Genomic DNA, 26,055 nt, shown 5'->3' on the forward strand with positions numbered 1-26,055 from the left:
CCACGCCCCTGGAACGCCCCCGGGCCAAAACCACGCCAGCGGCACTGCCCCTGTATGACGCGCCGACCACATCACGCCCCCCCCCCCGACACGCCCTCCCCAAGAAAGCCCCGGGACTTACACGCGTCCCGGGGAACTTACACGCGTCCCGGGGCTTTGTGCGTGCCGGAAGTCTATGCAATATAGGCCTTGGCATGCGCAGGGCCGTTTTAGAAGGGTTACGCGCATACCTTATGCGCGTAACCCTGTTAAAATCCGGCCCTATATATGCTAGGGATGTGAATCGTTTTTCAACGATTAAAATTATCGTCCGATAATGTTAATATCGTCTTAAATCGTTATAGAACACGATACAATAGAAATTCTAATGATTTATCGTTAAAAATCGTTAAATCGTGTTAGTGCGCACTAACGGGAGTTAGTGCGCACTAATGGGAGTTAGTGCGCACTAACTGAAAATGATACAAATAAACACTTTCCAGGTCACTGAAGGTCAGTTAGGAATGAATATGTGTTCCTATTGGCTGGCTGCCCTCTTATCTATTGATGTTACCAAGGTTATCACTGAGGTGATGGTTGGGGGGATGGGAAATGGAACTGGAAACTCACGAACACCAACAGAAAATGAAACAAAGTGTTGACACTTCCCAGGTCAGTAAAGGTCACTTAGGAATGAATATGTATTCCTATTGGCTGGCTGTGCTCTTATCTATTGATGTTACCAAGGTTTCCACTGAGGTAATGGTTGGGGGGATGTGAAATGGAAACAGTTGCAAGCTTGACATGTGATGATCAGCACTCACGTGACTAGAACTTGTTTGTTTATTATTTTTGTTAGCAGGCACGTGAAATTTGCCAATCACTGTGCATTTTAGAAAGGTGGTCCTGGCTGGAACTGTACACAGTTCAAATATATGTAATTGATTGTTGGTAAGTGTATTTTTTAAGTAGCCACAGTGGCACCAGTATGTTTACTTATCCTCCTACTTAACTCACTAGCTCAGCTTTGTAAGAAGGGCTTCTCTGCTTGTGTGTTGCTTTTGTTTGGTTTGAGGAGAGCAGAAACATCAGATCTTTATTCAATCTACTACAGTCATCTCTTATATTAACCTACTCAATTTTTTTTAAATGATTTGTTATCACTGAATTAATAATTCATTATTATTAGGTGGTGGTGAATGTCTGACTAAGCTACTAGGCTAGTGTCACTGGTGAGGCTAGTGGCAGTTTAGCAGAATTATAATTTATTTTTATTAGTACTGCAGCATTAATATATTCAAACCTAGGTAGGCAGCCAATGTACTACTCCAGCAGTCACCTCATTCCTTCCTGTGCATTGCATTATGCGCACACACTGACTCCAGCTTGGGTGGGGACAAGGCAGGTCTCCTTTACTGCACACACTGACTCCAGTTTGGGGATAAGGCAGGTCTCTAGAGATGTGAATCTCCATTTGCTCAAAATGGTGCCGCCCGTAGACAACTCGATTCGACTGCAGGAGGTCGTTCCGGACCCCCGCTGGGCTTTTGGCAAGTCTTGTGGGGGTCAGGAGGCCCCCCCAAGCTGGCCAAAAGTCCCTGGGGGTCCAGCGGGGGTCCGGGAGCGATCTCCTGCCGCGAATCGTTTTTTCGTAAGGAAAATGGCGCCGGCCATAGCGGGGTGGGTTTTAGGGTTGCTTTAGTGTGCCGGTTTCCCTGCCCTCCCCCCCACTGGACCCCAGGTAATATAAGGCACTTTGGGGGGGTTCGGGAGGGTGGGGGATTTATTTTAAAGGGTCATGGTGGGTTTTAGGGTTGCTTTAGTGTGCCGGTTTCCCTGCCCTCCCCCCCACTGGACCCCAGGTAATATAAGGCACTTTGGGGGGGTTCGGGAGGGTGGGGGGTTTATTTTAAAGGGTCGGGGTGGGTTTTAGGGTTGCTTTAGTGTGCCGGTTTCCCTGCCCTCCCCCCCACTGGACCCCAGGTAATATAAGGCACTTTGGGGGGGTTCGGGAGGGTGGGGGGTTTATTTTAAAGGGTCGGGGTGGGTTTTAGGGTTGCTTTAGTGTGCCAGTTTCCCTGCCCTCCCCCCCACTGGACCCCAGGTAATATAAGGCACTTTGGGGGGGTTCGGGAGCGTGGGGGATTTATTTTAAAGGGTCGGGGTGGGTTTTAGGGTTGCTTTAGTGTGCCGGTTTCCCTGCCCTCCCCCCCACTGGACCCCAGGTAATATAAGGCACTTTGGGGGGGTTCGGGAGGGTGGGGGATTTATTTTAAAGGGTCGGGGTGGGTTTTAGGGTTGCTTTAGTGTGCCGGTTTCCCTGCCCTCCCCCCCACTGGACCCCAGGTAATATAAGGCACTTTGGGGGGGTTCGGGAGGGTGGGGGATTTATTTTAAAGGGTCGGGGTGGGTTTTAGGGTTGCTTTAGTGTGCCGGTTTCCCTGCCCTCCCCCATACCGGACCCCAGGTAATATAAGGCACTTTGTGGGGGTTCGGGAGGGTGGGGGATTTATTTTAAAGGGTCGGGGTGGGTTTTAGGGTTGCTTTAGTGTGCCGGTTTCCCTGCCCTCCCCCCCACTGGACCCCAGGTAATATAAGGCACTTTGGGGGGGTTCGGGAGGGTGGGGGATTTATTTTAAAGGGTCGGGGTGGATTTTAGGGTTGCTTTAGTGTGCCGGTTTCCCTGCCCTCCCCCCCACTGGACCCCAGATAATATAAGGCACTTTGGGGGGGTTCGGGAGGGTGGGGGATTTATTTTAAAGGGTCGGGGTGGGTTTTAGGGTTGCTTTAGTCTGCCGGTTTTCCCGCCCTCCCCTTCCCCTCCCACTTCCCCTGATTTACTAGTAAACTAGTGTGTTGTCTTACACTAGCCAGCCACTACCCCTGTGTTGGTGCTGGACTTGCAAATGCACGTGAGCCTTAAATTTATAAATAAATTGTTTGTGTTAGTAGTGCAAGTATAAGTAAATATAATATTATGGGGTAGCCTAGTGTCATTGGCTAGTGGCTGGCTACTAGCCACGCCAGTGAGCCACTAGTCAGATTACTAATCACACAGTGACCTGTCACTGACTGACGAAGTCACTCACTAACTGTATTTAACCCTTCTATATATCTTATCTATTAGGTGCTGCTCAGTACACTGCTGTGCCAGCTTACTTGTTGGTACTGGACTGGACTTGCAGCCATAATTTTTTAAAATGTTTGCTGGTAAGAAGAAGAGTGCTACTGGAAAGAAAATTCCAGTCAGTAGGAAAAAACTGCGATTTGATGATACCCCTTCTACTTCAGCGAATGTAAAGGAGCAAGGTAACTTGCAGGACAAGGAAGGAGCAAAATCTGGAAAGGTGAAAGTGAAATCTGTGCTGCAGCAGCAAAGTTTATTGATGGATGAAGTGCTACAGAAAGTGCTGAATAGAGAATCAGAGGACTCTGAGTCTGAGGAGGAGGATGACAATGATGATATTCAGGATGAGGAGAAGAACACCGCCAATGACAGTGATAGTAGTGATGATGAATCAGATGATGGTAGTCCGATTGTCAAAAAAACCACTGTCAGCGCCAGTAGTATCCTCTCTAGTCCTAAACCAGTTGAAAATTTGCAGGTTACTACAAGAACAACTTCTGCTACTTCTACTCCTAGTACTACTACTCCTACTCTGATGACAACACTGACAAGAAATGTCCAGCCTAGAGTAAGGGACAGTAGAAAAACATCTAAGGTTTGGAATCATTTTAATGTTACGGATGATTGGAGATGTGCTCAATGTATCCATTGTAAAAGGATGGTGAGCCGTGGAAGAACTATTGGACATCTTACTACCACCAACATGAAATATCACCTTGAAAGAGAACATAAAGCAGTGTTGCTTGCAGAAGAAGCTGCAGGGAAGCCAAAGAAGGAAATTACTTCAGAAGATTGTGTGTATGTGAAGCAGAAGCAGACTTCTCCTTCTCCTCTTCCCCGGCAGCAGCGGCAAGCTACTGTTGAGCAGATGGGGTGGTGTGTGTCCTTCTTCAATTTCACAGACTAGGAAGCAAGTAGTATCCAAAGTGGTGACACGACAAATTGCTGTAATGATTGCTGTGGATGATCAGCCACTGCAGATTGTAGAGAATGATGGATTTCAGCAGCTGATACATCTGTTAGCACCTGACTACAAAATTCCTTCAAGAACTACATTTACCCGTCAGGTGATTCCTTCCCTGTACTCACAATGTCGTGCTGAAATGCAGATTGTGATGGCAAGGGCAAAGGGAAGGAGCATACATCTCACCACTGATCTTTGGACTAGTAAGAATGCAACACATGCATATTTGTCTCTAACAGCACATTGGTGGCAGCTGGATGAGGCATTAACTGACAGCACAAGCACAAGCAGTGGCAGTAGCACCAGCAGCTCCAAAAAGCTTTCTCCAGGATACCGGTGGGCTTTACTGCATGCTCAAGTGCTAGACCAGAGACATACTTCTGAAAATATCTTACAGACAATTCAGGGGATGATGGAAGGATGGAAAGGGCTACTTAGAAGCAGTGATATGGAATGTTTAAATGGATATATCATTACTGACAATGCTGCCAATATGATTAAGGCTCTGGAGGATGGTGGATTCAAAGGCATCCGATGCTTTGCACATACACTGCACCTGGTAGTGAGGGATGCGTTGGGGCTAAGTGCCAAGGAAGTGCAAGGTACTAGTCGTCAAGCCCTGAAGCGGTTGATTGAAAAGTGCCGCAAAATAACTGGGCATTTCAATCGCAGTGTGAAAAGTGGGAAGGAACTCAGAGAAAAACAAAAAGCAGTTAGGGCACCATTGCATAACCTCGTTCAGGATGTGCCTACCAGATGGAATTCCACCTATCTTATGTTGGAGAGGTTGTCTGAACAACAGACACCTCTGCATGATTTGGCAATGGAATCTGAAATTGGATTGGAAAATCCACTTGGATGTCAGGACTGGACAAACATTGCACAGATGGTGCATGTCCTCAAGCCTTTCAAAGAATATACTGATGCACTGAGTGCAGCTTCAGCCACGTTAGGTGATATCATTCCTGTAATATATGATCTGGAGCAGGTATTACAGGAATTTCTGCATCAGACAGATTTGTCGAAGGAAGTGTTGCAGCTTGTGAGATGCTTAAAAGAGCAAGTACAGAAAAGGTTGAAACCTCTAATGGAGAAGGATAGCTATATCTTAGCTACTATGTGTGACCCACGTGTGAAAGGCAATGTTGCTCTCAAGTGCAATACTCTTGCATCCTGGACACATAAGTTGATTGAAATGGTTCAAAAGATTTCAACTCCTCCCACTCCATCCTGCTCAGCTGCTTCCAGTTCCACCAGCTGCTTCCCTCCCATGATGACAACCCATTGTCCTCCCAAATTTCATGAAACTGGTCCTATTTCAAAAGCAAGAGCAAGATTTGTCACATTTCAGAGTGGTGGGGCTGCTAACCAGCAGCACCTGCAAGAGAAGGTTGCAGAAATTCATGTGAAGAATTTTCTCTCTGAGCCAGTTGAGAGCATGGAGTCAGATCCCCTGAGATATTGGGCAGAAAAAGCTTCAATGTGGCCTTATCTTACCAGAGTAGCACAACACTTTCTTTCCTGCCCACCCACCAGTGTGCAAAGTGAACGAGTATTTTCATTGACAGGGAATATTGTGAGTCCACTCCGTGCACGTTTGAATCCAGACTTAGTAGAGGAATTGGTTTTCATCAAAATCAACCTTCCGCTGCTTCATAATGTGAAAATTCGCTGTGACTGGGAGGAGGAGTGAGTCTCTTGTCTAGGATGGGGATGCAAGGTCGTTTGGGAACACAGCAGGATGGAGCATTCAGCAGAAGCACTGCCAGTGCCTCATGATAGAACTGCCCCTGCCTCTTCACCTCAGGTGTCTGCTGTGCTGTTATCATCTATCTTGTCAGCTTGATGAATAAGGACTTTGTATGTGCAAGAAAGAAACCTAAGTTTGTGTCTATCAACTGTGTGCGCTTATTTAGCAGCTGTTAGAAAACAGGCAGTTAAAGTACTTTTGAGTTTTGACCATAGTCTCTCTAAGCAGTTAATGTATATCATACTGTGATAGGGGCATGGTTTATTTTTCTGGCTGAGACAGTTTATAGCTCAGCTTACCAAACCGCTCCTGGGGATTCCACAGCCAGTTGGATTTTTAGAATATCCACAAAGAATTATGCATGAAATACATTTGCATATCATGGGGACTCAGTATATGCAAATTTACATCATGCATAAAATCCTGCTGAGTGAGTGGTTATTTATTTGGAAAACCCTGGTTTGTAGGGACCAATTTGTCTCACTCTCTAAATAAAGCCTGACCACGTAAGTTAGTGCCTAAATCAAAACCATCTCCAGTTGTGTCATGAGTTACCTAACCTCCCTGTGGTCAGTAAAAGGTTTCTCTGGCCGAGATTTAATTATTTCTCCCTGCGGAGCAGATACATGTTAAGTTGAATTTTCAAGTTGCATTAATAAAAAACAGCATTTACGTGTTTACATAAATAGCATATACTTCTTTATATACATATAGTACAACATGAGTAAATCTACACGTGTGAAAAAAGGGATGGTCTAGGTGTTCCCAAGTGGAGGCCAACATTTATGTATGTTAGTCGCTATTTTATAAGAGATTTACTGTATGTGTAGATTTGGCAGCTTTATATTTACTCTCGCTCTTTATCTGGAGTAAGTGATAGTATAAGAAGTCTTAACAGTCAAATCATGACTAGGTCGTGGTCTGGGAGAAATGGGGGAAGCTGAGGCTGATCTTGATGAGTTGCAGATGGACTGGATTGGAAACTGAAAGACTAATTGATAACACTGGTAATTTTATTGCTGTGTGCATGTTAGAAAATCTGTTGACTATAAATCCCAATTTATAATAATTTTAATAATTGAGTCCACTAATATTTCTCAAATTTAAAACATTTTATTAACTACAAAACTATAATGAAATTAAATAACACTGTTATAAAAATATAACTTTACAATGACAACATACCAAAAAAAAATTATGTGTTTTAGCACCCAGTACTCAAGGATGTGGAGAGGAGAATGGCAACCCGAGAGGAGGATCCTGCTCTGGAGCAGAGGGCAGTGGCATCTCCTCCTCACGAGGCATCTCATGAGGAGGAGATACCTGTGCCCTCAGCTCCTGAAAGGCCTCCTCCATGGCTGACAGCCTCCTCTGCACATCCTTGACATCTGCCCTGATGCTGTTTACTCCCTGCAGGAGCTCCTTCAGCATGCCAAACTGCGCATGTGCAGTACATACATACGCAGCTTGGAGGAGATCCTGCAAGGAGTACAGCAGCAGTGCTGGTGCTGGTGCTGCTGGGCCCGGCTGTGGCTGCCTCCATCCTTTGGGCACTGGCAGTGGCACTGGTGGCTGTGGCTGCCTCTTCTTGCCCTGTAAAGAAATGTAAAAAATTCTACATAAGATATAGAACAGGGGTGGGCAGTTATGGTCCTCGAGGGCCACAAACCAGTATTGTACGCACCAGCAAGTTTACAATATTAAAATACATTCAACCCCTTAGTTTACTAAATTGTAGGGTTTTGGAAAAATGAGTTTATAGTCTACAACCTCGGAGAGGGAGAGTGGAGGGATATCATTCTAGATAATTAGAGATAATATTATATAAATATATAACATAACATACATCTATCCCACCCTATATAACTGACTGATCACAAACAATAATTTTGATTTTCTGCCTCAGACAGATACTAGACAAACTACTACTACTAGTACTACAACATACATACTGGCCCTGTGGGCCAAAATACAAGCCATTAAGCCCGTACACACGTGCTACATTAAAAAAAAATGTTTTTCAGTTCATTTTTTAACATGGCACTCTTCTACAGTTCTTCTTCCTCACTCATCCTCTTTCTCCCATTGCCTCCCTCCCCTCTCACAGTGACTAATACCCCCTTCCCTCAGTCTCACATTTATCCCCCATTCACATTTGCAGCATGTTGGTCAATGGTCAGGGCTCAATTATCTAATAATATAATACCTGGCCCACCAGTGTCGGTTCGCTCCGTCCTCCTCTGCTGACAGCTACTGGGCCCAGGAAGCCCTGCCTCGTCCCTGCTGGTGTGTGGTTCTGTACGAAGACACAGATCAAATTTCACAGAACAACAGTTAAAATTTAAAAAAAAGGAATTGGAACTGACACAAACAATATTAAACACAAATTCCATTACAATTAATTGAATAATATTTGTGTACTTGTGGAGTATTCTCAAACAGCCTACCAGGCGAAGGACGCGCTAAAGTCAGGCGGACCTCCTCAAGCCAATCACCCTCGTGAAGTCTCAGATGCCGACCTGAGAATTAGAGGTAGAAAGGAAATAGAATAACATTAATTGATTAATAAATTAATTACAAACACAACATGCCCTGCTAGGTTATTTTTTTATGCAATATATAACATTTAGTAATAAAAAAAAAATTAGCTATCTTTTAATGTGGCATTCAAAATTCCCAAATACAAATCACATCATTTCAAAATGATAAATAAATATAAATAAATATAATACACCACTAACATTATCTCTCACCTTTCTTCTTGAGATCTTCGATCTCACGCGGGTAAGAGGCTCTCCGGCAGAACTCCTCCTGGAGAGCCACCCAGGCTGCAGACTCCCTTTGAAGGTTAGGCCTGCTGCCTGAGGGGGTGTAGAGATGCTCCTCATCCAGGAGGAGTAGCCGGGCTAGGAGGTCCACATCTGCCTGTGTGAACCGTGGCTTCCGGGACCTAGCATCACGATCGGCCTTTGAGGAGGACGGTTGGGCTGACTCCCTATCATGATCCATCTACAATGAGAAAATAAAAAAGAAGATGAAAAAAAGTAAGTTCAGAAGCTCAGACTGGAAAGGGCTGAAGTATCCCACCCTTCACATCCCCCACTGCTGGTATATGGGAGAGAGAAGGGGAAGGGGAGGGGGTGGGGGGAGGTGAAGGGGCAAGCAGCCCCACTCCCTGTGAGGGATGGGAAGGGAGAGCCAGCCCCACTCCCTGGGAGGGATAGGAAGGGAGAGACAGCCCCTGAATGCAGGGGCTGTCTCTCCCTTCCCATCCCTCCCTCCCCCCCCCCCCCCACCACTCACCCACACACTATTCACTGGCTGGGACATGGGGGAGGGGAGGAGTCAGGGTCAGGCACTGTGTGCAGGAAGATCACAACACCCCTGGTGCCAGGGTTAGGGCACTGTGTGTGCAGGAAGATCACAACACCCCTGGTGCCAGGGTTAGGGCACTGGGTGCAGGAAGATCCCAACACCCCTGGTGCCAGGGTTAGGGCACTGTGTGCAGGAAGATCCCAACACCCCTGGTGCCAGGGTTAGGGCACTGTGTGTGCAGGAAGATCACAACACCCCGACCCTTGAAAATAAATCCCCCACCCTCCTGCCAGGGTTAGGGCACTGTGTGCAGGAAGATCACAACACCCTGACCCTTGAAAATAAATCCCCCACCCTCCCGAACCCCCCCAAAGTGCCTTATATTACCTGGGGTCCAGTGGGGGGCAGGGCAGGGAAACCGGCACGCTAAAGCAAACCTAAAACACACCCCGACCCTTTAAAATAAATCCCCCACCCTCCTGCCAGGGTTAGGGCACTGTGTGCAGGAAGATCACAACACCCCGACCCTTGAAAATAAATCCCCCACCCTCCTGACAGGGTTAGGGCACTGTGTGCAGGAAGATCACAACACCCCGACCCTTGAAAATAAATCCCCCACCCTCCTGACAGGGTTAGGGCACTGTGTGCAGGAAGATCACAACACCCCGACCCTTGAAAATAAATCCCCCACCCTCCTGCCAGGGTTAGGGCACTGTGTGCAGGAAGATCACAACACCCTGACCCTTGAAAATAAATCCCCCACCCTCCCGAACCCCCCCAAAGTGCCTTATATTACCTGGGGTCCAGTGGGGGGCAGGGCGGGGAAACTGGCACGCTAAAGCAAACCTAAAACCCACCCCGACCCTTTAAAATAAATCCCCCACCCTCCTGCCAGGGTTAGGGAACTGTGTGCAGGAAGATCACAACACCCCGACCCTTGAAAATAAATCCCCCACCCTCCTGCCAGGGTTAGGGCACTGTGTGCAGGAAGATCACAACAACCTGACCCTTGAAAATAAATCCCCCACCCTCCCGAACCCCCCCAAAGTGCCTTATATTACCTGGGGTCCAGTGGGGGGGAGGGCGGGGAAACCGGCACGCTAAAGCAACCCTAATACCCACCCTGCTATGGCCGGCGCCATTTTCCTTACGAAAAAACGATTCGCGACAGGAGATCGCTCCCAGACCCCCGCTGGATCCCCAGGGACTTTTGGCCACCTTGGGGGGGCCTCCTGACCCCCACAAGACTTGCCAAAAGCCCAGCGGGGGTCCAGACATTCACCACCACCTAATAATAATGAATTATTAATTCAGTGATATAACAAATCATTTAAAAAAAATTGAGTAGGTTAATATAAGAGATGACTGTAGTAGATTGAATACAGATCTGATGTTTCTGCTCTCCTCACAGCAAAGAAAAGCAACACACAAGCAGAGAAGCCCTTCTTACAAAGCTGAGCTAGTGAGTTAAGTAAGAGGATAAGTAAACATACTGGTGCCAGTGTGGCTGGCTACTTAAAAAATACACTTACCAACAATCAATTACATATATTTGAACTGTGTACAGTTCCAGCCAGGACCACCTTTCTAAAATGCACAGTGATTGGCAAATTCAACATGCACTAGCATTTCAGGTGCCTGCTAACAAAAATAATAAACAAAGAAGTGCTGATCATCACATTACTTCTTTTGTCAAGCTTCCAACTGTTTCTATTTCACATCCCCCCAACCAATGCCATTACCTCAGTGGAACCTTGGTAACATCAATAGATAAGAGCACAGCCAGCCAATAGGAATACATATATTCATTGCTAAGTGACCTTTACTGACCTGGGAAGTGTGAACACTTTGTTTCATTTTCTGTTGCTGTTCGTGAGTTTCCAGTTCCATTTCCCATCCCCCCAACCATCACCTCAGTGGTAACCTTGGTAACATCAATAGATAAGAGGGCTGCCAGCCAATAGTAACACATATTCATTCCTAACTGACCTTCAGTGACCTGGAAAGTGTCTATTTGTATCATTTTGAGTTAGTGCGCACTAACTCGAGTTAGTGCGCACTAACGGGGAGTTAGTGCGCACTAACTCGAGTTAGTGCGCACTAATCGGAAAAAACGATTTTTAACGATTTTTTAACTAAAAAATCGTGCCTAACACGATTTTCTTGCCCTGCCACACGATTTCTATCGTTAAGACGATATGGAAAACGATTCACATCCCTAATATATGCACCATTGTAAGGGGGCACTTTGATTCAGGGTGAGGTTTTGTTTTTTTTAATTTTGGGGGGGATTGTTACAGACACATTCAGAGGTATTCATTGTAAAGTTAACATCAGTAAAGAATTTTAGACCTTATAAGTGATAAAAAGTGTAACAAGAGTAGTTGATTTGTACACTGCGGTGTCTGCTAGCTGCATTGTCCAAATCAACTCCTTTTCAATACTTATAAAGGCTATAATTCTTTACTGATGTCAATTTTACAATGGATACCTCTGAATGTGTCTATAACACCATCCCTAACCCGAATCCGCCTCCCGAAAACTCACTTCAAATCAAAGTACCCCCTTCCAATGGTTCATAGATAGAGTATCAGACTAAGCCTCTCCCTCTCTCCCCCCAGTATACCTTGGACTCCTGTGCCTAACAAGTAGCTATAGCAAAGTGGCACATGTTTGATATGTCTACATGAATGTCGGTATAAAAAAGTTTTAAATAAATAAATAAATGTAACATACACATGCCAGCTGAGTAAAATTTGGAGTGATGCTTGTCAGTGCTGGCCCTACCTCTGGAACATCCATGCCCTGCCCCTTTTCTACTTACTTTTTCTGGGTGCATGTATCTCAATGTACATGCGCTTTTCCTGGCTATTTAAAATTCGCATAGCTCCAAAACGTGCATATATGGCCATTTTTGCACACGCAAGGCTTTTAAAATCTACCTCTAAGTTCCAACACCATCCCAAAGAATGTCTTAAATACCACATTGGTGGGAACTATCTCCTGGATGAGCTTCTTATTCCACTGATTTAAAACTATTATTTTTTTATTTATTAAAATTTTATATACTGCCTGTATATCATTAGCCAAGCAGGGTACAATAAAATAAATACATAAATTGGTATTAAAATCATTAACAATAACAATAAAATAATCTACTAATAAAATACAATAAAATTAATAAAATTAATTTAAATAATTAAAATTAACATACAAAGACTAGTCAGACAAACTAGCAACTGGAGTCATTAATAGATGTTTTCGAATGCCTGAGTAAATAAACAAGCTTTTACAGCCTTTCTGAATTTGACATAATTTGCTTCCAAATGAATGTCAAATGGTAATGCATTCCAGAGCAAAGGAGCCTTGTAACGAAAGGAGAAATCCTTAGTCAACTTCATGCACATCACAGATGGCAGAGGATGAGATAATAAACCTTTCTGAGAAGAATGGAGTGATCGTACAGTTAGGTAAGGGGTTAGAGGTCTAGAGAGTTATAAAGGAAAACCAGTACATAATGCTTGAAAAGTAAGACATAAGATTTTAAATTGTATATGCAATTAATCAGAAGCCAATGCAATTGTGACAAAATAGAAATAATATGATCAAATTTCTTAAGGCCATAAATTAGTCTAGCTGATGTATTCTGAAGAAACTAAAATCTTTTCAATTGATAGTTTGGTAAACCTAATAATAAGAAATTACAATAATTGATTTTTGATGTAATAAATGCATGGGCTAGAGTCTTCAAGTCATGAGGCCCCAGAAAAAGATGCAGACAGTGAATGTACCTAAAATTTAAAAATTCCTTTTTCACTATAGAAGAGATTTGATGGACTAAAGTGAGTTGTGGATCAAGAATAACTCTAAATTAGCCACAGTATTTTTCAAAGAGATAATAGTTCCTGCCATAACAGGAGTCAATGAAGAAAGAGAAGATCTAAAACTGAACCAGAGTGCTTCTGACTTTGCTGGGTTTACTTGTAAATGATAGTCAAATAGCCAAGAAGCAATGTGATCCAGACAGGAATTAAGAATGGCAAGATCAAAATTAAAGCGATTCTTTACATAGAGATTTGGATATTGTCTGCATAAAATGAGGATCAGCATCCATGGTCCTGAATGAGAGTAGCCAGTGATGAGATGAAAATGTTGAACAAAAGTGGGGCATGTATAGAGCCTTGAGGAACCCCAGAAAGCAATAATGTAATATCATATAACTGATTAGGCCAATTTACTTGAAATGAACGATCTGCAAAATAAGATATGAACCACTTTAAGGCCCCATCTGCGAGGCCAATTACTAGTAAAAGATTAATGAGTACTGAATGATCAATAGTGTTGAATGCTGCACTCATATCAAAAAATACTGTGATTGCAGCATCTCCTAATTATGAATGAAGCCTAATATTTCTTAATGAAAGCAAAGTAGATTCCTTACTATGACCAGTGTGAAATAAAGATTGACTGGGGTATAAAACATTAGTCTTATGGACAAAATCATTAAGTGGGTTAAAAACAACTTTCTCAATGATTTGTTAGATCATTGGTAAGTTAGACATTTGTCTGTAAATAGCCATAGGGGCGGATTTTCAGAGCCCTGCTCGCGTAAATCTGCCCAAAACCGGGCGGATTTACGCGAGCAGGGCCCTGCGCGCCGGGAAGCCTATTTTACATAGGCCTCCCGGCACGCGCAGAGCCCCGGGACTCGCGTAAGTCCCGGGGTTCTCGGAGGGGGGCATGTCGGGGGCGTGTCGGGGGGCGGGCCCGGTCGTTGCGGCGTTTCGGGGGCGTGTCGGCAGCGTTTTGGAGGCGGGTATGGGGGCGTGGCTACGGCCCGGGGGCGTGGCCGCGCCCTCCGTACCCGCCCCCAGGTCGCGGCCCGGCGCGCAGGAGGCCCGCTGGCGCGCGGGGATTTACGCCTCCCTCCGGGAGGCGTAAATCCCCCGACAAAGGTAAGGGGGGGGGTTTAGACAGGGCCGGGCGGGTGGGTTAGGTAGGGGAAGGGAGGGGAAGGTGAGGGGAGGGCAAAGGAAAGTTCCCTTCTAGGCCGCTCCGATTTCGGAGTGGCCTAGGAGGGAACGGGGGTAGGCTGCGCGGCTCGGCGCGCGCAGGCTATACGAAATCGATAGCCTTGCGCGCGCCGATCCAGGATTTTAGCCGATACGTGCGACTACGCGCGTATCTACTAAAATCCAGCGTACTTTTGTTTGCGCCTGGAGCGCAAACAAAAGTAGGCTGTTCGCGCTCGACTGAAAATCTACCCCATAATGTTAGATTCCAAAGATTCTTTTTTTTAAATTGGTTTAGCTCTGGCAATTTTCAGTTGAATGGGAAAACAACTTTTAGACAATGAATTATTAACAGTTTGAGAACTAGGTTCAGAAAGGGAAAGAGATGAGTTTTGTAAGGATCTGACTTTGATGTAGTAAGATGAAGAGTCTTAAGATGGAAACCAAGAGCACCAACACTATTAATTGGAATGAATGTGGAAATCGTGAAACAGCAGAACTGGGAGAAACTGGTGAAGAGTCAGGAGGAAAAGATTTGCAAATAGTCTCAACTTTACCTGAGAAAAAAGAAATGAAGGAATTAACAGAGAAACTAGAATTATCAGGGGGAAGTAAAGAGAGTCTATTTGATAATTAAGAAACTATTTTAAATAACTGCTTAGGACAATTTTCAGCTGATTGAATAGTGTTAGAAAAAAATTTCTATTTTTGCAGAAAGGACCTCAGCATGATAGCGTCTATTAGCATCTGGCCATTTCTTTTTACTGTTCAGTGACTTATTTTTACGCAATATCTGTTCATGGTGGCAAATCTGCGTTTTTAGAATCCTAAGGCTCGAATGGTACCATGGATGAAATGAGGAATGATAATTATGTTGAATAAGTGGGGCAGAATTATCAATTGCGGTTGACAAAACCTAGTTCCAAAAATTTAAATGGAGATAATGAAATTAAATTGGGAAAGAATCCAAATTAGTGGCTAATAAATCACTATCAAGATTTTCTAAATCTCTATATTGATAAGAAAAAGATGTAGATGATGGATTTGGCACAATCTAATTGAGGTAAAACAAAATCAAACAATAGTCAGTCAATGGGTACTTAACAGAAGAAATAGAGTCAGCTAATAGAAAAGAATTATTTGTTGAAAAAATTAACAGCCGGATTTTAAAAGGCCTGCACGTGTAAATCCCAGGCCTTGTGTATGCTGAGTGAATTTTCAAAGGGGCCCAGCCACAGGCATAAACCCCGGTATGCACACAAGTGCAGGGCCTTTGGGCAGGCGTAGGTTGCGTGCGCTGGCCAAGTGCTGGCGCGCGATCCCAAGGCCTAGAGGGCCTTCGGAGGCCTCTGGCCACGCCCATGCCCTGTCCCGGACCGCCCATGCCCCGCCCCTTTTTTCGAGCCCCGGGACCTACACCCATCCGGGGGCTTGTGTGCATCGCCGAGCCTATGGAAAATAGGCTCAGCGCGTGCAGGAGCGGGTTTTTGGGGTTATGCGCGTAACCCTTTGAAAATCCGCCCCAATATTACAGAAAATAACTACACCTTTTTCAATTGGCTTAAGCTGTGTGATATGCCCATAATGCAATTTGTGATTTTTTTGCAAATTCTGTTGTGGGTATTTTTAGATGGGGGAAGGGCCTGAGATGTAGGAGGAGAGTGGGGGGAGGGGGGAGAGAGAGAGCCTGAGCCTAGTAAGCAGCTTTTTATGTTACTATAGGAGGCCCACCTAGTAACTCGAGGTAAGGTTTAGGTAGTAGTGTAGGGGTTAGGGGCCACTTTTACATGCAGAGTGAGACATACGAACAGAACAGTGCACTCTTGTGAAGATATGATGTCCTTCAGAGTGAGGAAACTCTCAAAAAGATGAGATTTGTACAATGTTCGCTCAACTGAGCTTGATGTTACCCAGGTAGAGAGTCCAGCAAGCTAGGATGAGAGAACATTGTACAAATCTCATATTTGTGTGCGTTTCCTCACTCTGAAGGACATCAAATCTTCACAAGAGTGTACTGTTCTGCTCGTACGTCTCACTCTGCATGTAAAAGTGTCCACTAACCCCAATACTACTACCTAAACCTCACCTCGAGTTCCTAGGTGGGCATCCTATAGTGATATAAATAGCTAACTGCTATAAGTGTCTTGTCTATTTTCTCTCTCTCTCTCTCTCTCTCTCTCATTCACTCACTCACTCTCATATTTCCTTATTGCATGTAATATTTACGAGGGCCAACTAGTACCTCATTATATTCTTGATATAGTTTGATAGCAATTAGGTAGAGAATGCATCAAGTTAGGTTGAGGGTATAACACCACCAAAACCTCATTCAGAATGCCCCCTCTTAAAGTGGTTATAAAAAATAGACTATGTGTGCCTGTTTCGGGCAAGGAGAGAGGCTCTCTCTCCTTGCCCGAAACAGGCTTTACAATAAATATCACAAATCCCATTTCAGCAGTAACACATAGCTATCACAGGCATAGGCATAACACCAAGAAAAAAGGTGCAGCTATTTCCAGTGTTAAAACCCACAACTGCATGCATTACACTATCACACACAACACTAAGCACCCCTCATTTTAATGAACTCCACCCAGTTGGGAAAAGTTTTTAAATTTACATAACATACCTTGCAATGCATTATTTATTGCAGGCGTTATGGTGTTATCACATGCGTTAGGGCCCTAACGCATGCGATAATGTCCTAACACAATTTGATAAATGACCCTCCAAGACTGGGATGTAGTAACACATGAATAAATGCGCTCACTCATAGCTCACAAAGAGATGTGCAAAAGAGCAAACCCCTTTCGCTTGCAACCCTTTGATGCGCGATCCGCTGGCAGCAATCCGCCTCCAGGTTATCGGACGAATTTGAAGGGCTTTGGAACCCGGAAGTAGCATCAGACAAAGGTCGGGTCCAACGGGGAGTGTAGCACTGCCCCTCAACCAAGGAAAAGTTGCAAAAAATCCAGAAAACAGTTCAGAAACTGTGCTAAACAAGCAGAGACATCCAGCAGTGAGATGACTAGCCAGTAGATGGAAAGTTATGGCCACCAGGCTATTGGCCAAATTTGAAGGGATTGGAAAACCGGAAGTAGCATTAGATGAAGGGCGAGTCCAAGGGGGAGTGCAGCCCTGCCCCCCTCCCCCAACCACAATGAAGTTGCAGAGAGTTCAGGAAACTGTTTAGAAGCTTCAAGCTTAGTGTCCCATCCTGTGCAGCTCTAAGGAATGTAGAAAAGCTCTCAAAATCTCTCTTAGATCCCACTCCCAAAAAGGTAACAGAAAAGAACATCCCCTTGCCTGATAAACAAGAAAGGCAGCTGACCATTCTCTCCTGGGATCCCTGAAGAGCACAGCCCCTTGGCTGCCTCTCCTACTCTCCCTGGAAGACGTCTGCTCTCCAACTCCTTCCAGTGATTCTTTGAGTCACTAGGATAACCTCTGATTGCTGACCCACTCTTCAGAGGATGGACCCTCACTATCATGCAAAATAGCAATGCCTCCCTTGGTACTTCCCATTACAGAAATCTTCCTCTTCTTATCCTATAGTGAAGCCCTTGGGCTTTATAAGTAAAGTATGTTTATAAAATTAATTAGTCTGTTAGAAACTCTACTGAAAAAAGATTCTTAACACAGTTTATGCATAATTTTAAGCGCATACTAAACAAACATAACATGTATACATAAGCTGACTCCGATTCTTTGCTTTTCAGGTAAATATGTGCTGTAACCTTACCCATTGCAAAATATGACACAAAGATATGCTTATAAAACCCATGCCTCCCCAACCCACGAATGCCCTTTTATGAGCAGGTAAATTTATGCATGTAATGAAATTACATGCATATTTTTAGGAACCTGAAAACCCACATTGAGCCCAGTTATGTGCACAACATTATATTATGTACTTAAGTCCCGACTAAGCTTAATGAAGCTAGTAAAATATCCTACAATAACAGTAAACAATTCACACCAATGTTTTGTACCTCAGCAAATAATTGTCAATTTCTCTATTCTTAGGGTTGTGTGGTTATGTTTGATTGCAGCAGTTATATGCTGGCTCATCTTTGACACTGCCAGAATGGGAACCCATCAGCTCATATCTTTTGGTGGGCTCGTCATGTATGTTTTATTGATGTTCCTCTTTTCCAAACACCCAGCCAGAGTAAGTATTAAATCAGCTGATTCAGCCATTTTCTGTATAACTTTCCTAGAATAAATGTCAAACATTTCTGGTCTGCCAAAGTCTGAGAGTCTTCAAATAGTGAGAATTGGCAAGGAGATGTAATGAGAATTGGGTGACTGATATTCCGATACGAGACTTAAGAAGCAAGTCCGAATAGGAATCCCGGGCCAAGTCTCTGGCTATTGAGGTGTCTGAAAGATGGAATATAAATCAAAAAAATAAAAAAATATTAGTCCTTATAGCTCTACCACTCAAAATCCTGTTTTTACAAACTGACCTAAAACAGTATTCAGGTGTATGCAAACCATTAATCTTGATCATTCGTGCAGTCATTCATCTGATGCAGCAAGTTACATCTCAGCTGTTTATATGACCGAGATTATGCAATCTATGTTAAGTATTTGTCGGTTTTGTATATTAATGTTTTATTGTTTTATGTTATTGAATATATTCTTTTTATTATGCATGTTTTTTGGTTAGACACCAAGAATCTATGATCATGTGGGGCAGTGGTTCCCAACCCTGTTCTGGGGGACCACCAGCCAGTCGGGTTTACTAGCTGACCCTACTATAGCAGTATAAATAGTTGACTATTATGTGTGCTATCCCAGAGGCTATCTCTCTCCTCCCCACCCCACCCCCTGCAAAATTTATCGCAAATTGTGTTATGGCGTTTTGGGCATATCGCACAACTTAATGCCAAGAAAAAAGATGTAGTTATTTCTGGCATTAAAAGCATGTGATAATGCCCCTCATGTTCATTAATCCTGTCCAAACCTCTCCCCAATCCCGCCCTTTTGAATAAATTTGTCAAATTTGCATTCATGCCGCACGCTGCGATAACTAGCACGTGCATTGTGGTGTTATCATGGGCATTAACACCATAACTCACTTTGATGAATGACCCTGTTTGTTTGTTAAAGTAGAGTGCAACAACAAAGCTGCACCTTCATTTCCCTTCCAGCTAAATATACTTATAAATTTCCAAAGTATAATAGCATAGCCAGCCAAGACTAGGCAGCTCAACACAGGGCAAGACTTGAGGAAAGGGCTGTTCCTAGTTATGTTATGTTATGTTATATTATCCAAGTTGTTCACTCCCTTGTTCATTGTAAGACATATGTTGTCATTGTTTTCTACTTGTTATAATGTAAACCGGAGTGATAAGTAATTCTGTTACCTGAACTTCGGTATAAAAAAAGTTATAAATAAATCAATAAATCTTCATTCACGTTGGTTTCACAGAAATTGGGAACAATGCCTATCTCAGAAAGCTTCTGCTGGCAGGGAATGGTCTAACTGGAACACATAACGTTGCCAGAGAAATATTGTATTACAAATGTTAAAGTTAAACTAATTATTGGTATAATTAATTGTACTTTAAAAATGTTTATTTTCCAAGTTGGAGGCCACTTGTAATAGCAATACAAGTACTAGGGATGTGCAGAGGGACCACATATGTTGCATTCGGTATTCGTATTCATTGGGGGCAGATACATTGCATTCGGCAAGGGGGGGCCCCCGATACGTTCATTAGTTCATTCTTATTCATTTCCTGGCTAAAATTTAATTAACTACAACCCTCCCCCACCCTCCTGACCCCCCCAAGACTTACCAAAACACCCTGGTGGTCCAGCGGGGGGTCCAGGAGCCATCTCCTGCACTCACACCATCGGCTGGCAGTATTCAAAATGGCACCGATAGCCTTTGACCTTACTATGTCACAGGGGCTACCAGTGCCATTGGTCGGCCCCTGTCACATGGTAGGAGCACAAGATGGTGCCGACCATCCATTGTTCCTACCATGTGACAGGGGCCGACCAATGGCACCGGTAGTCCCTGTGACATAGTAAGGTCAAAGGCTATCGGCACCATTTTGAATACTGGCAGCCGACGGCATGAGTGCAGTAGATGGCTCCCAGATCGCACCTGGACCACCAGGGAGTTTTGGTATGTCTTGGGGGGGTCATGAGGATGGGGTGTTTGTTTAAATTCACTTCTTTAGATGGCCGAATAATTCGGTGAAGATTTGTTGTATTCGTGGGGAATCACGATACGTTTCGCTTCCCCACGAATACAACGAATATGGCAGAAAATGTCATAATGCCTCTGTATCACTCCGTGGTGAGACCGCACCTTGAAGACTGTGTACAATTCTGACATCTCAAACAAGATATAATTGCGATGGAGAAGGTACAGAGAAGGGCTACCAAAATGATAAGGGGAATGGAACAGCTCCCCTATGAGGAAAGACTAAAGAGGTTAGGACTTTTCAGCTTGGTTAGGACTTTTCAGCTTGGAGAAGAGACGGCTGAGGGGGGATATGATAGAGGTGTTTAAAATCTTGAGAGGTCTAGAACAGGTAGATGTGAATTGGTTATTTACTCTTTCGGATAATAGAAAGACTAGTGGGCACTCCATGAAGTTAGCAAGTGGCACATTTAAAACTAATCGGAGAAAGTTCTTTTTTACTCAACGCACAATTAAACTCTGGAATTTGTTGCCAGAGGATGTGGTTAGTGCAGGTAGTATAGCTGTGTTAAAAAAAGGATTGGATAAGTTCTTGGAGGAGAAGTCCATTACCTGCTATTAATTAAATTGACTTAGAAAATAGCCACTGCTATTACTAGCAATGGTAACACGGTACTTGCCAGGTTCTTATAGCCTGGATTGGCCACTGTTGGAAAGAGGATGCTGGGCTTCATGGACCCTTGGTCTGACCCAGTATGGCATGTTCTTATGTTCTTATATGTTGCGGATTACCAATACGTTGCAAACGAATGCACACCCCTAACAAGTACAGAAATCTGAAGTTCATGGGACAGAGCCCAGATGAAATTAAGGGCTTGACTTTTCCAATGCCACTAAATCTAATAAATATGTAAAAGAAAATTAGGTAATGACATTTGACTTCCACAATGTGTTTTCTTTTCTTCAAAATGTGTGATCTAATGTAACCTGAACTTTAGAAAACATGAGAATACTCTCAAATTTGAATACATGGAATCTTTCAGTTTCCAAAATTAAAAATGTTACTGAATGACTGCTTGGGGCTAGCCTGTGATTTGGCATTGGCACTATGCAAATATTCTTTCTGGCAGTGTCAGAAAGGACCTGCCTGCAGATTTGACACCTCTGAACCTGAAGGGTGGGTGGCAGCATCTGGACTGGACGACAGCAACAGGTATAAGACACTGATGCTATATTTGGCAATTTTTCCAGCATTCTTCATTAGTGGGTAATGTGTTGTTGGGTATATTTGTGGAAACAGATGGTCACCAGAAGATGATGCGGCAGCCAGAAGATCCTCAGAGCAAGAGGCATGAATATAATGAAAGACCAAGGAAATAAAAAAACAAAGCTATCTTTATTCAGAGTTTTAGAGCCAATGCTTCTCATGTTTTGTATGTATATACATAACTTCCTTCCTCATGAAACTATTTTCTACCTATAAATTATTTGCTTTCATATTAGGTGATTTTCTTTTTTCTATTCGTGTATAGGTTAGATGGAGGCCTGTGTTTTGGGGAATAGGACTACAGTTTGTCCTGGGACTTGTTATTCTCAGAACAAAACCAGGATATGATGCATTTAACTGGTTGGGCATACAAGTGCAGGTAAGCTTCAGCCTAAGATTTCTTATTGAGATAGCTTGTACTAAATCTTGCATATGAAGCTCATCAATATTATCAGAATCATGTAGATGCTAGAATGAAACAGAGTTCAGCATTACATACATACAAAATTGGATACTGAAATCTAATACTTCTGTTTGGGACAAAATAGTAAGCATGTGTTTTAAGAAACATTGTGCATACTCTCCAGTTATATTGATTAGTACTTCAAAAGAGCAAAGTAAAGAAAACTAAATGGATTTAGCGTCTGATTTATCAGGGTCTTCCCATAGACACAGGAAGGGTAATTTTCCAAAGAATATCTGTGCTTTACCTGCAGAAATGGCCCTTTAAAAAATTGCATGGCCGATATGCATGTAAAATTTGTACATACACACTGTGGGGTAGATTTTAAAAGCCCTGCGCGCTGGCGCGCCTATTTTGCATTGGCCGCCGGCGCGCGCAAAGCCCCGGGACGCACGTAAGTCCTGGGGCTTCGTAAAAGGGGCGAGAGGGACGTGTCCGGGGGGCGTTTCTGGGGTCAGGGGACGGTTCAGGGGCGGGCCGGGAGGGCAGTCCCGGCCCGCTTCAAGCAGGCATAACTTGCACAACAAAGGTAGGGGGGGATTTAGGTAGGGCTGGGGGGGTGGGTTAGGTAGGGGAAGGGAGGGGAAGGTGGGGGGACGCGGAAGGAAAGTTCCCTCCGAGGCCGCTCTGATTTCAGAGCGGCCTCGGAGGGAACGGAGGCAGCCTGCGCGGCTCCGCGCGCGCAGGCTGCCGATTTTGCGCAGCCTTGCGCACGCCAACCCCGGATTTTATAAGATACGTGCGGCTACGCGCGTATCTTATAAAATCCAGCATACTTATTTAAGATCTACCTCAGCATGCATATGTTTTTACACGTATAGGGCAGAGGTGTTCGGCGGGGTGCTGGACAGGGTTGGGAATTATGCGCATACTCTTTTATTAAAAAGAATGTGCGTAAATTCTCTCAGCAGCATCATCATCATCATAGTTTATTTTATGACATGCACATATGTTATAAAATAGTGTGGCTGCACTCACGTGTGCACCAAATTTTAAGAGGGTGCATGCATGTGCACGCAAATCCCACTTCTACCACGCAAGTCGGGGGATTTAAAAAGTGGTGCAAAGTGACACCATTGCTAGTTAAACCAGTTCATCCCCAGTTCACCCAGTTAAGGGGTAGGTCCTCTAAACCCACCTAGTTTAATAGCCTTCACTCCCCTCAGTTAGCCCAGACCCTCCATACCCGCAGATCTGCCAATTTTTATTTATTTTATAACTTATACCTCCTCCATAGCAGAAGTAAATTTACACGGCAGGGGATCTGGGCACACACCTAGGCATGTGACTATTTATGCACACATCTCTGATTCACACCCAGACCAAGCCCACACCCCACCCCTTTATGAAAATTCTGGAGATGTGGGCACTGCTGGAGATATGCGCATATCTGAGTGGCTTTAAAATCCGCTTGGCGCACGTGAGCTCGATTTATTCGCGCAGCCCCTAATTAATGTGTGTGCTAGGCTTTTAGAATTCTCCACTAGAGATTCTAAATTGGTCGGAACTTGTGAGTACGCTGAAACTGATACACTGATAAATAAAATATTTTCTGGAGAGGATAAGACCCCAGAACACATTAATGCTAGCAGGATGTGGATTAACACTGCATGCATGGCACATGCACCCTCCATTCAACCAAAGTTTATGCTGAAAAGCAAAAACCTCCATTCAACCAAACCTCCATTCAACCAAACAGCTGAAAGCAGTCTCTTATGTTGCTTCTTCTTTCTTCTTTTGTATTTTTCTATTTTATAACATAACGAGCCTTACTTGACTTGCCAAAAAGAGGCCTTTTCTTCTTACAGCTTGCTTGACAGGAAGCTGCTCAACCGACGATGGCCAGCATTTCACATGAGTTGCTTCAGGGTTAAGCTCTAAACTTAGACAGTAACTTTCAAAGAGGCGCGGGACACATGTACGTGCGTTCATCGGCCTGTGCCTAGGGACATGTCCATTATTACCTATGCACGCATGTTATAAAATAGCCTGACTGCGTGCTCATCTGTTCAATTTTAAGTGGACGCGTACCTATGCCGATTCTATTGCACAGGCGAGGGGATTTTAAAATGCACGCGTGCCAACGCCACTACCAGTTTTCCCAGTTCATTCCCAGTTCACCCAGGTAAGGAATAGGACTCCCAAACCAGATTTATTTATCTTTATTTTATAACTTGCACTTCATCCAAAGCAAAAGTAAAGTTACGTGTCAAGCGACCCCCGGCATGCGCCTATGCACATAAGTATTTATGCGCTAATTTCAAGATAAAATCCAGGAACCCCCATGCCCTGCTCAGATCATGCCCATGCCCAGCCCCTTTTTTTGAACTCTTCATTTGTGCTCATAGCGGCAAGTATGTGCATATCCAGGCGGCTTTTAAAATCCACTCGACTCACACCTTCCTGACTTATGCACATCTCTCGGTTTTGGCACGCGCCATGCTTTTTAAATTTACCTTTCAATGCACAAGCAAAATGTATGAAAAAAAAGCAGGCAAGTAATAGACAGCAAATAGTTCAAAAACACGAATTCTCACAACATTGATCAATTTTTTACCATATACTCTCTTTTTTTATCTGCCGCCACACATTTGATATGCTTCGCATATCACAAAAAATGCCAGAGGACGCGCAATAGTTTTATAATGCTGTCCAGATATGCACTGTGCATTCTCAGGAAACTAAGCAGAAATATAAAAGGCTAGAATGACCTAAAGTCACCAATCTACCTATTTATGAAATGCCACACATAGGGACAGTAACTTTCAAACCAGCACACAGGCACACTTTCACGTGTGTGTGTGTCGGCATGTGCCCAGATACTCAGCCATTTTATAACATGCATGCACATTTCAAAATAACCTGTCCATGCACACATGTGCACCCAATTTTAAGTGGGCGTGCACTTAGGCATGCAAATCTTGATTCAGCATTGTAAGTCAGGGTATTTTTATAATGGGCACGCATCCACACCATTGCCAGTTTCAGCAGTTTATCCACCAGTTCAACCAGTTACGAGCTAGGTCCTCCAAACCCCCCTGGTTTAATAGCCTGCATGTCCCCCAGTTACTCCAGACCCTTTAAACCTGGCAGAAATGGCTAGCTTTCATTTTTTTGAAACTTACACCTCCTCCCTAACAAACTTCCGTGGCAGTGGACCTGGGTGCGCACAAGTGCATGTAAGTATTTACACACACATCTCTTGGTCATTCCCTGAAACGCCCATGCCCCACCCAGACCATACCCTCACCACACCCCTTTTTAAAATCTGGTGAGATGTGCACGCAGCAGGAGATACATGTGCATCTGGGTGGCTTTTAAAATTTGCTTGACAAGCATAAGCCCAATTTGTGCATGCATCCCCTAATTTATGTGTGCAGCGGGCTTTTAAAATTCACTTTTTATGTGCTTCTAATAAGAAAAAAATACCCACACATGTACAATTGCTTTGTAGTGCTGCCCAGACATGAACTGTATATTGTTAGTAAAGCTAAGCAGTAAGAGGAAAAGCTAAAGTGACATTACTGTCCTACCAAAAATTTTTGAAATGAAAAAATGAACTTCCAACTCTGCAAAAAAATTGTATTCTAAAAATTATAATTAAAAAAAATTGTTAAAAAAACTTTTAACAAAAAAATTATTTTACAAAAAAACAGCCCATTCCACTGACAAATTCAATCCTGAAGGTTCTACTGATTTAAGACAGAAAATCCATTTTTGCTCCAATTGAGTAAGAAGTTTATCATGCTTGCCCCCCCCCCCCCCCCCCAAGATCCAGATAAAAACGATCAATGACAAAACATTGCAGTGTTCAAAAAGTATGCTGTTTAGATATACAATGAGGCACTAGTGGAGCCTCCATCCTAATTGTTTTCCAGCAGCTCTTTGGTTCAAGAATACAGTGTTGATGTTTAATAGCAGGGTTAGACTTGCCAACATAAAAAAAGGTGACCCAGGTAAGAAATTACATCAATATGATGTAAATACCTCCTGTTATCAACAGGGCTGACAAACT

At 43.8% G+C, this 26,055-nt stretch overlaps 1 protein-coding gene across 1 annotated transcript in view; it reads left to right on the top strand.

Annotated features, from left to right (window-relative positions):
* The window catches only part of SLC28A3 (solute carrier family 28 member 3), a 161,946-nt gene that overhangs the window by 68,262 nt on the left and 67,629 nt on the right, over positions 1–26,055 (top strand). The window contains exons 6-7 of the mRNA XM_029617345.1: positions 18,174–18,318; positions 21,843–21,956. Coding sequence (XP_029473205.1) covers positions 18,174–18,318; positions 21,843–21,956 — 259 coding nt within the window. The remainder of the gene's footprint in view (positions 1–18,173; positions 18,319–21,842; positions 21,957–26,055) is intronic.

The sequence above is a fragment of the Rhinatrema bivittatum genome, chromosome 1 (genome assembly GCF_901001135.1).
Source record: "Rhinatrema bivittatum chromosome 1, aRhiBiv1.1, whole genome shotgun sequence".
NCBI classification, from domain to species: Eukaryota; Metazoa; Chordata; class Amphibia; order Gymnophiona; family Rhinatrematidae; genus Rhinatrema; species Rhinatrema bivittatum.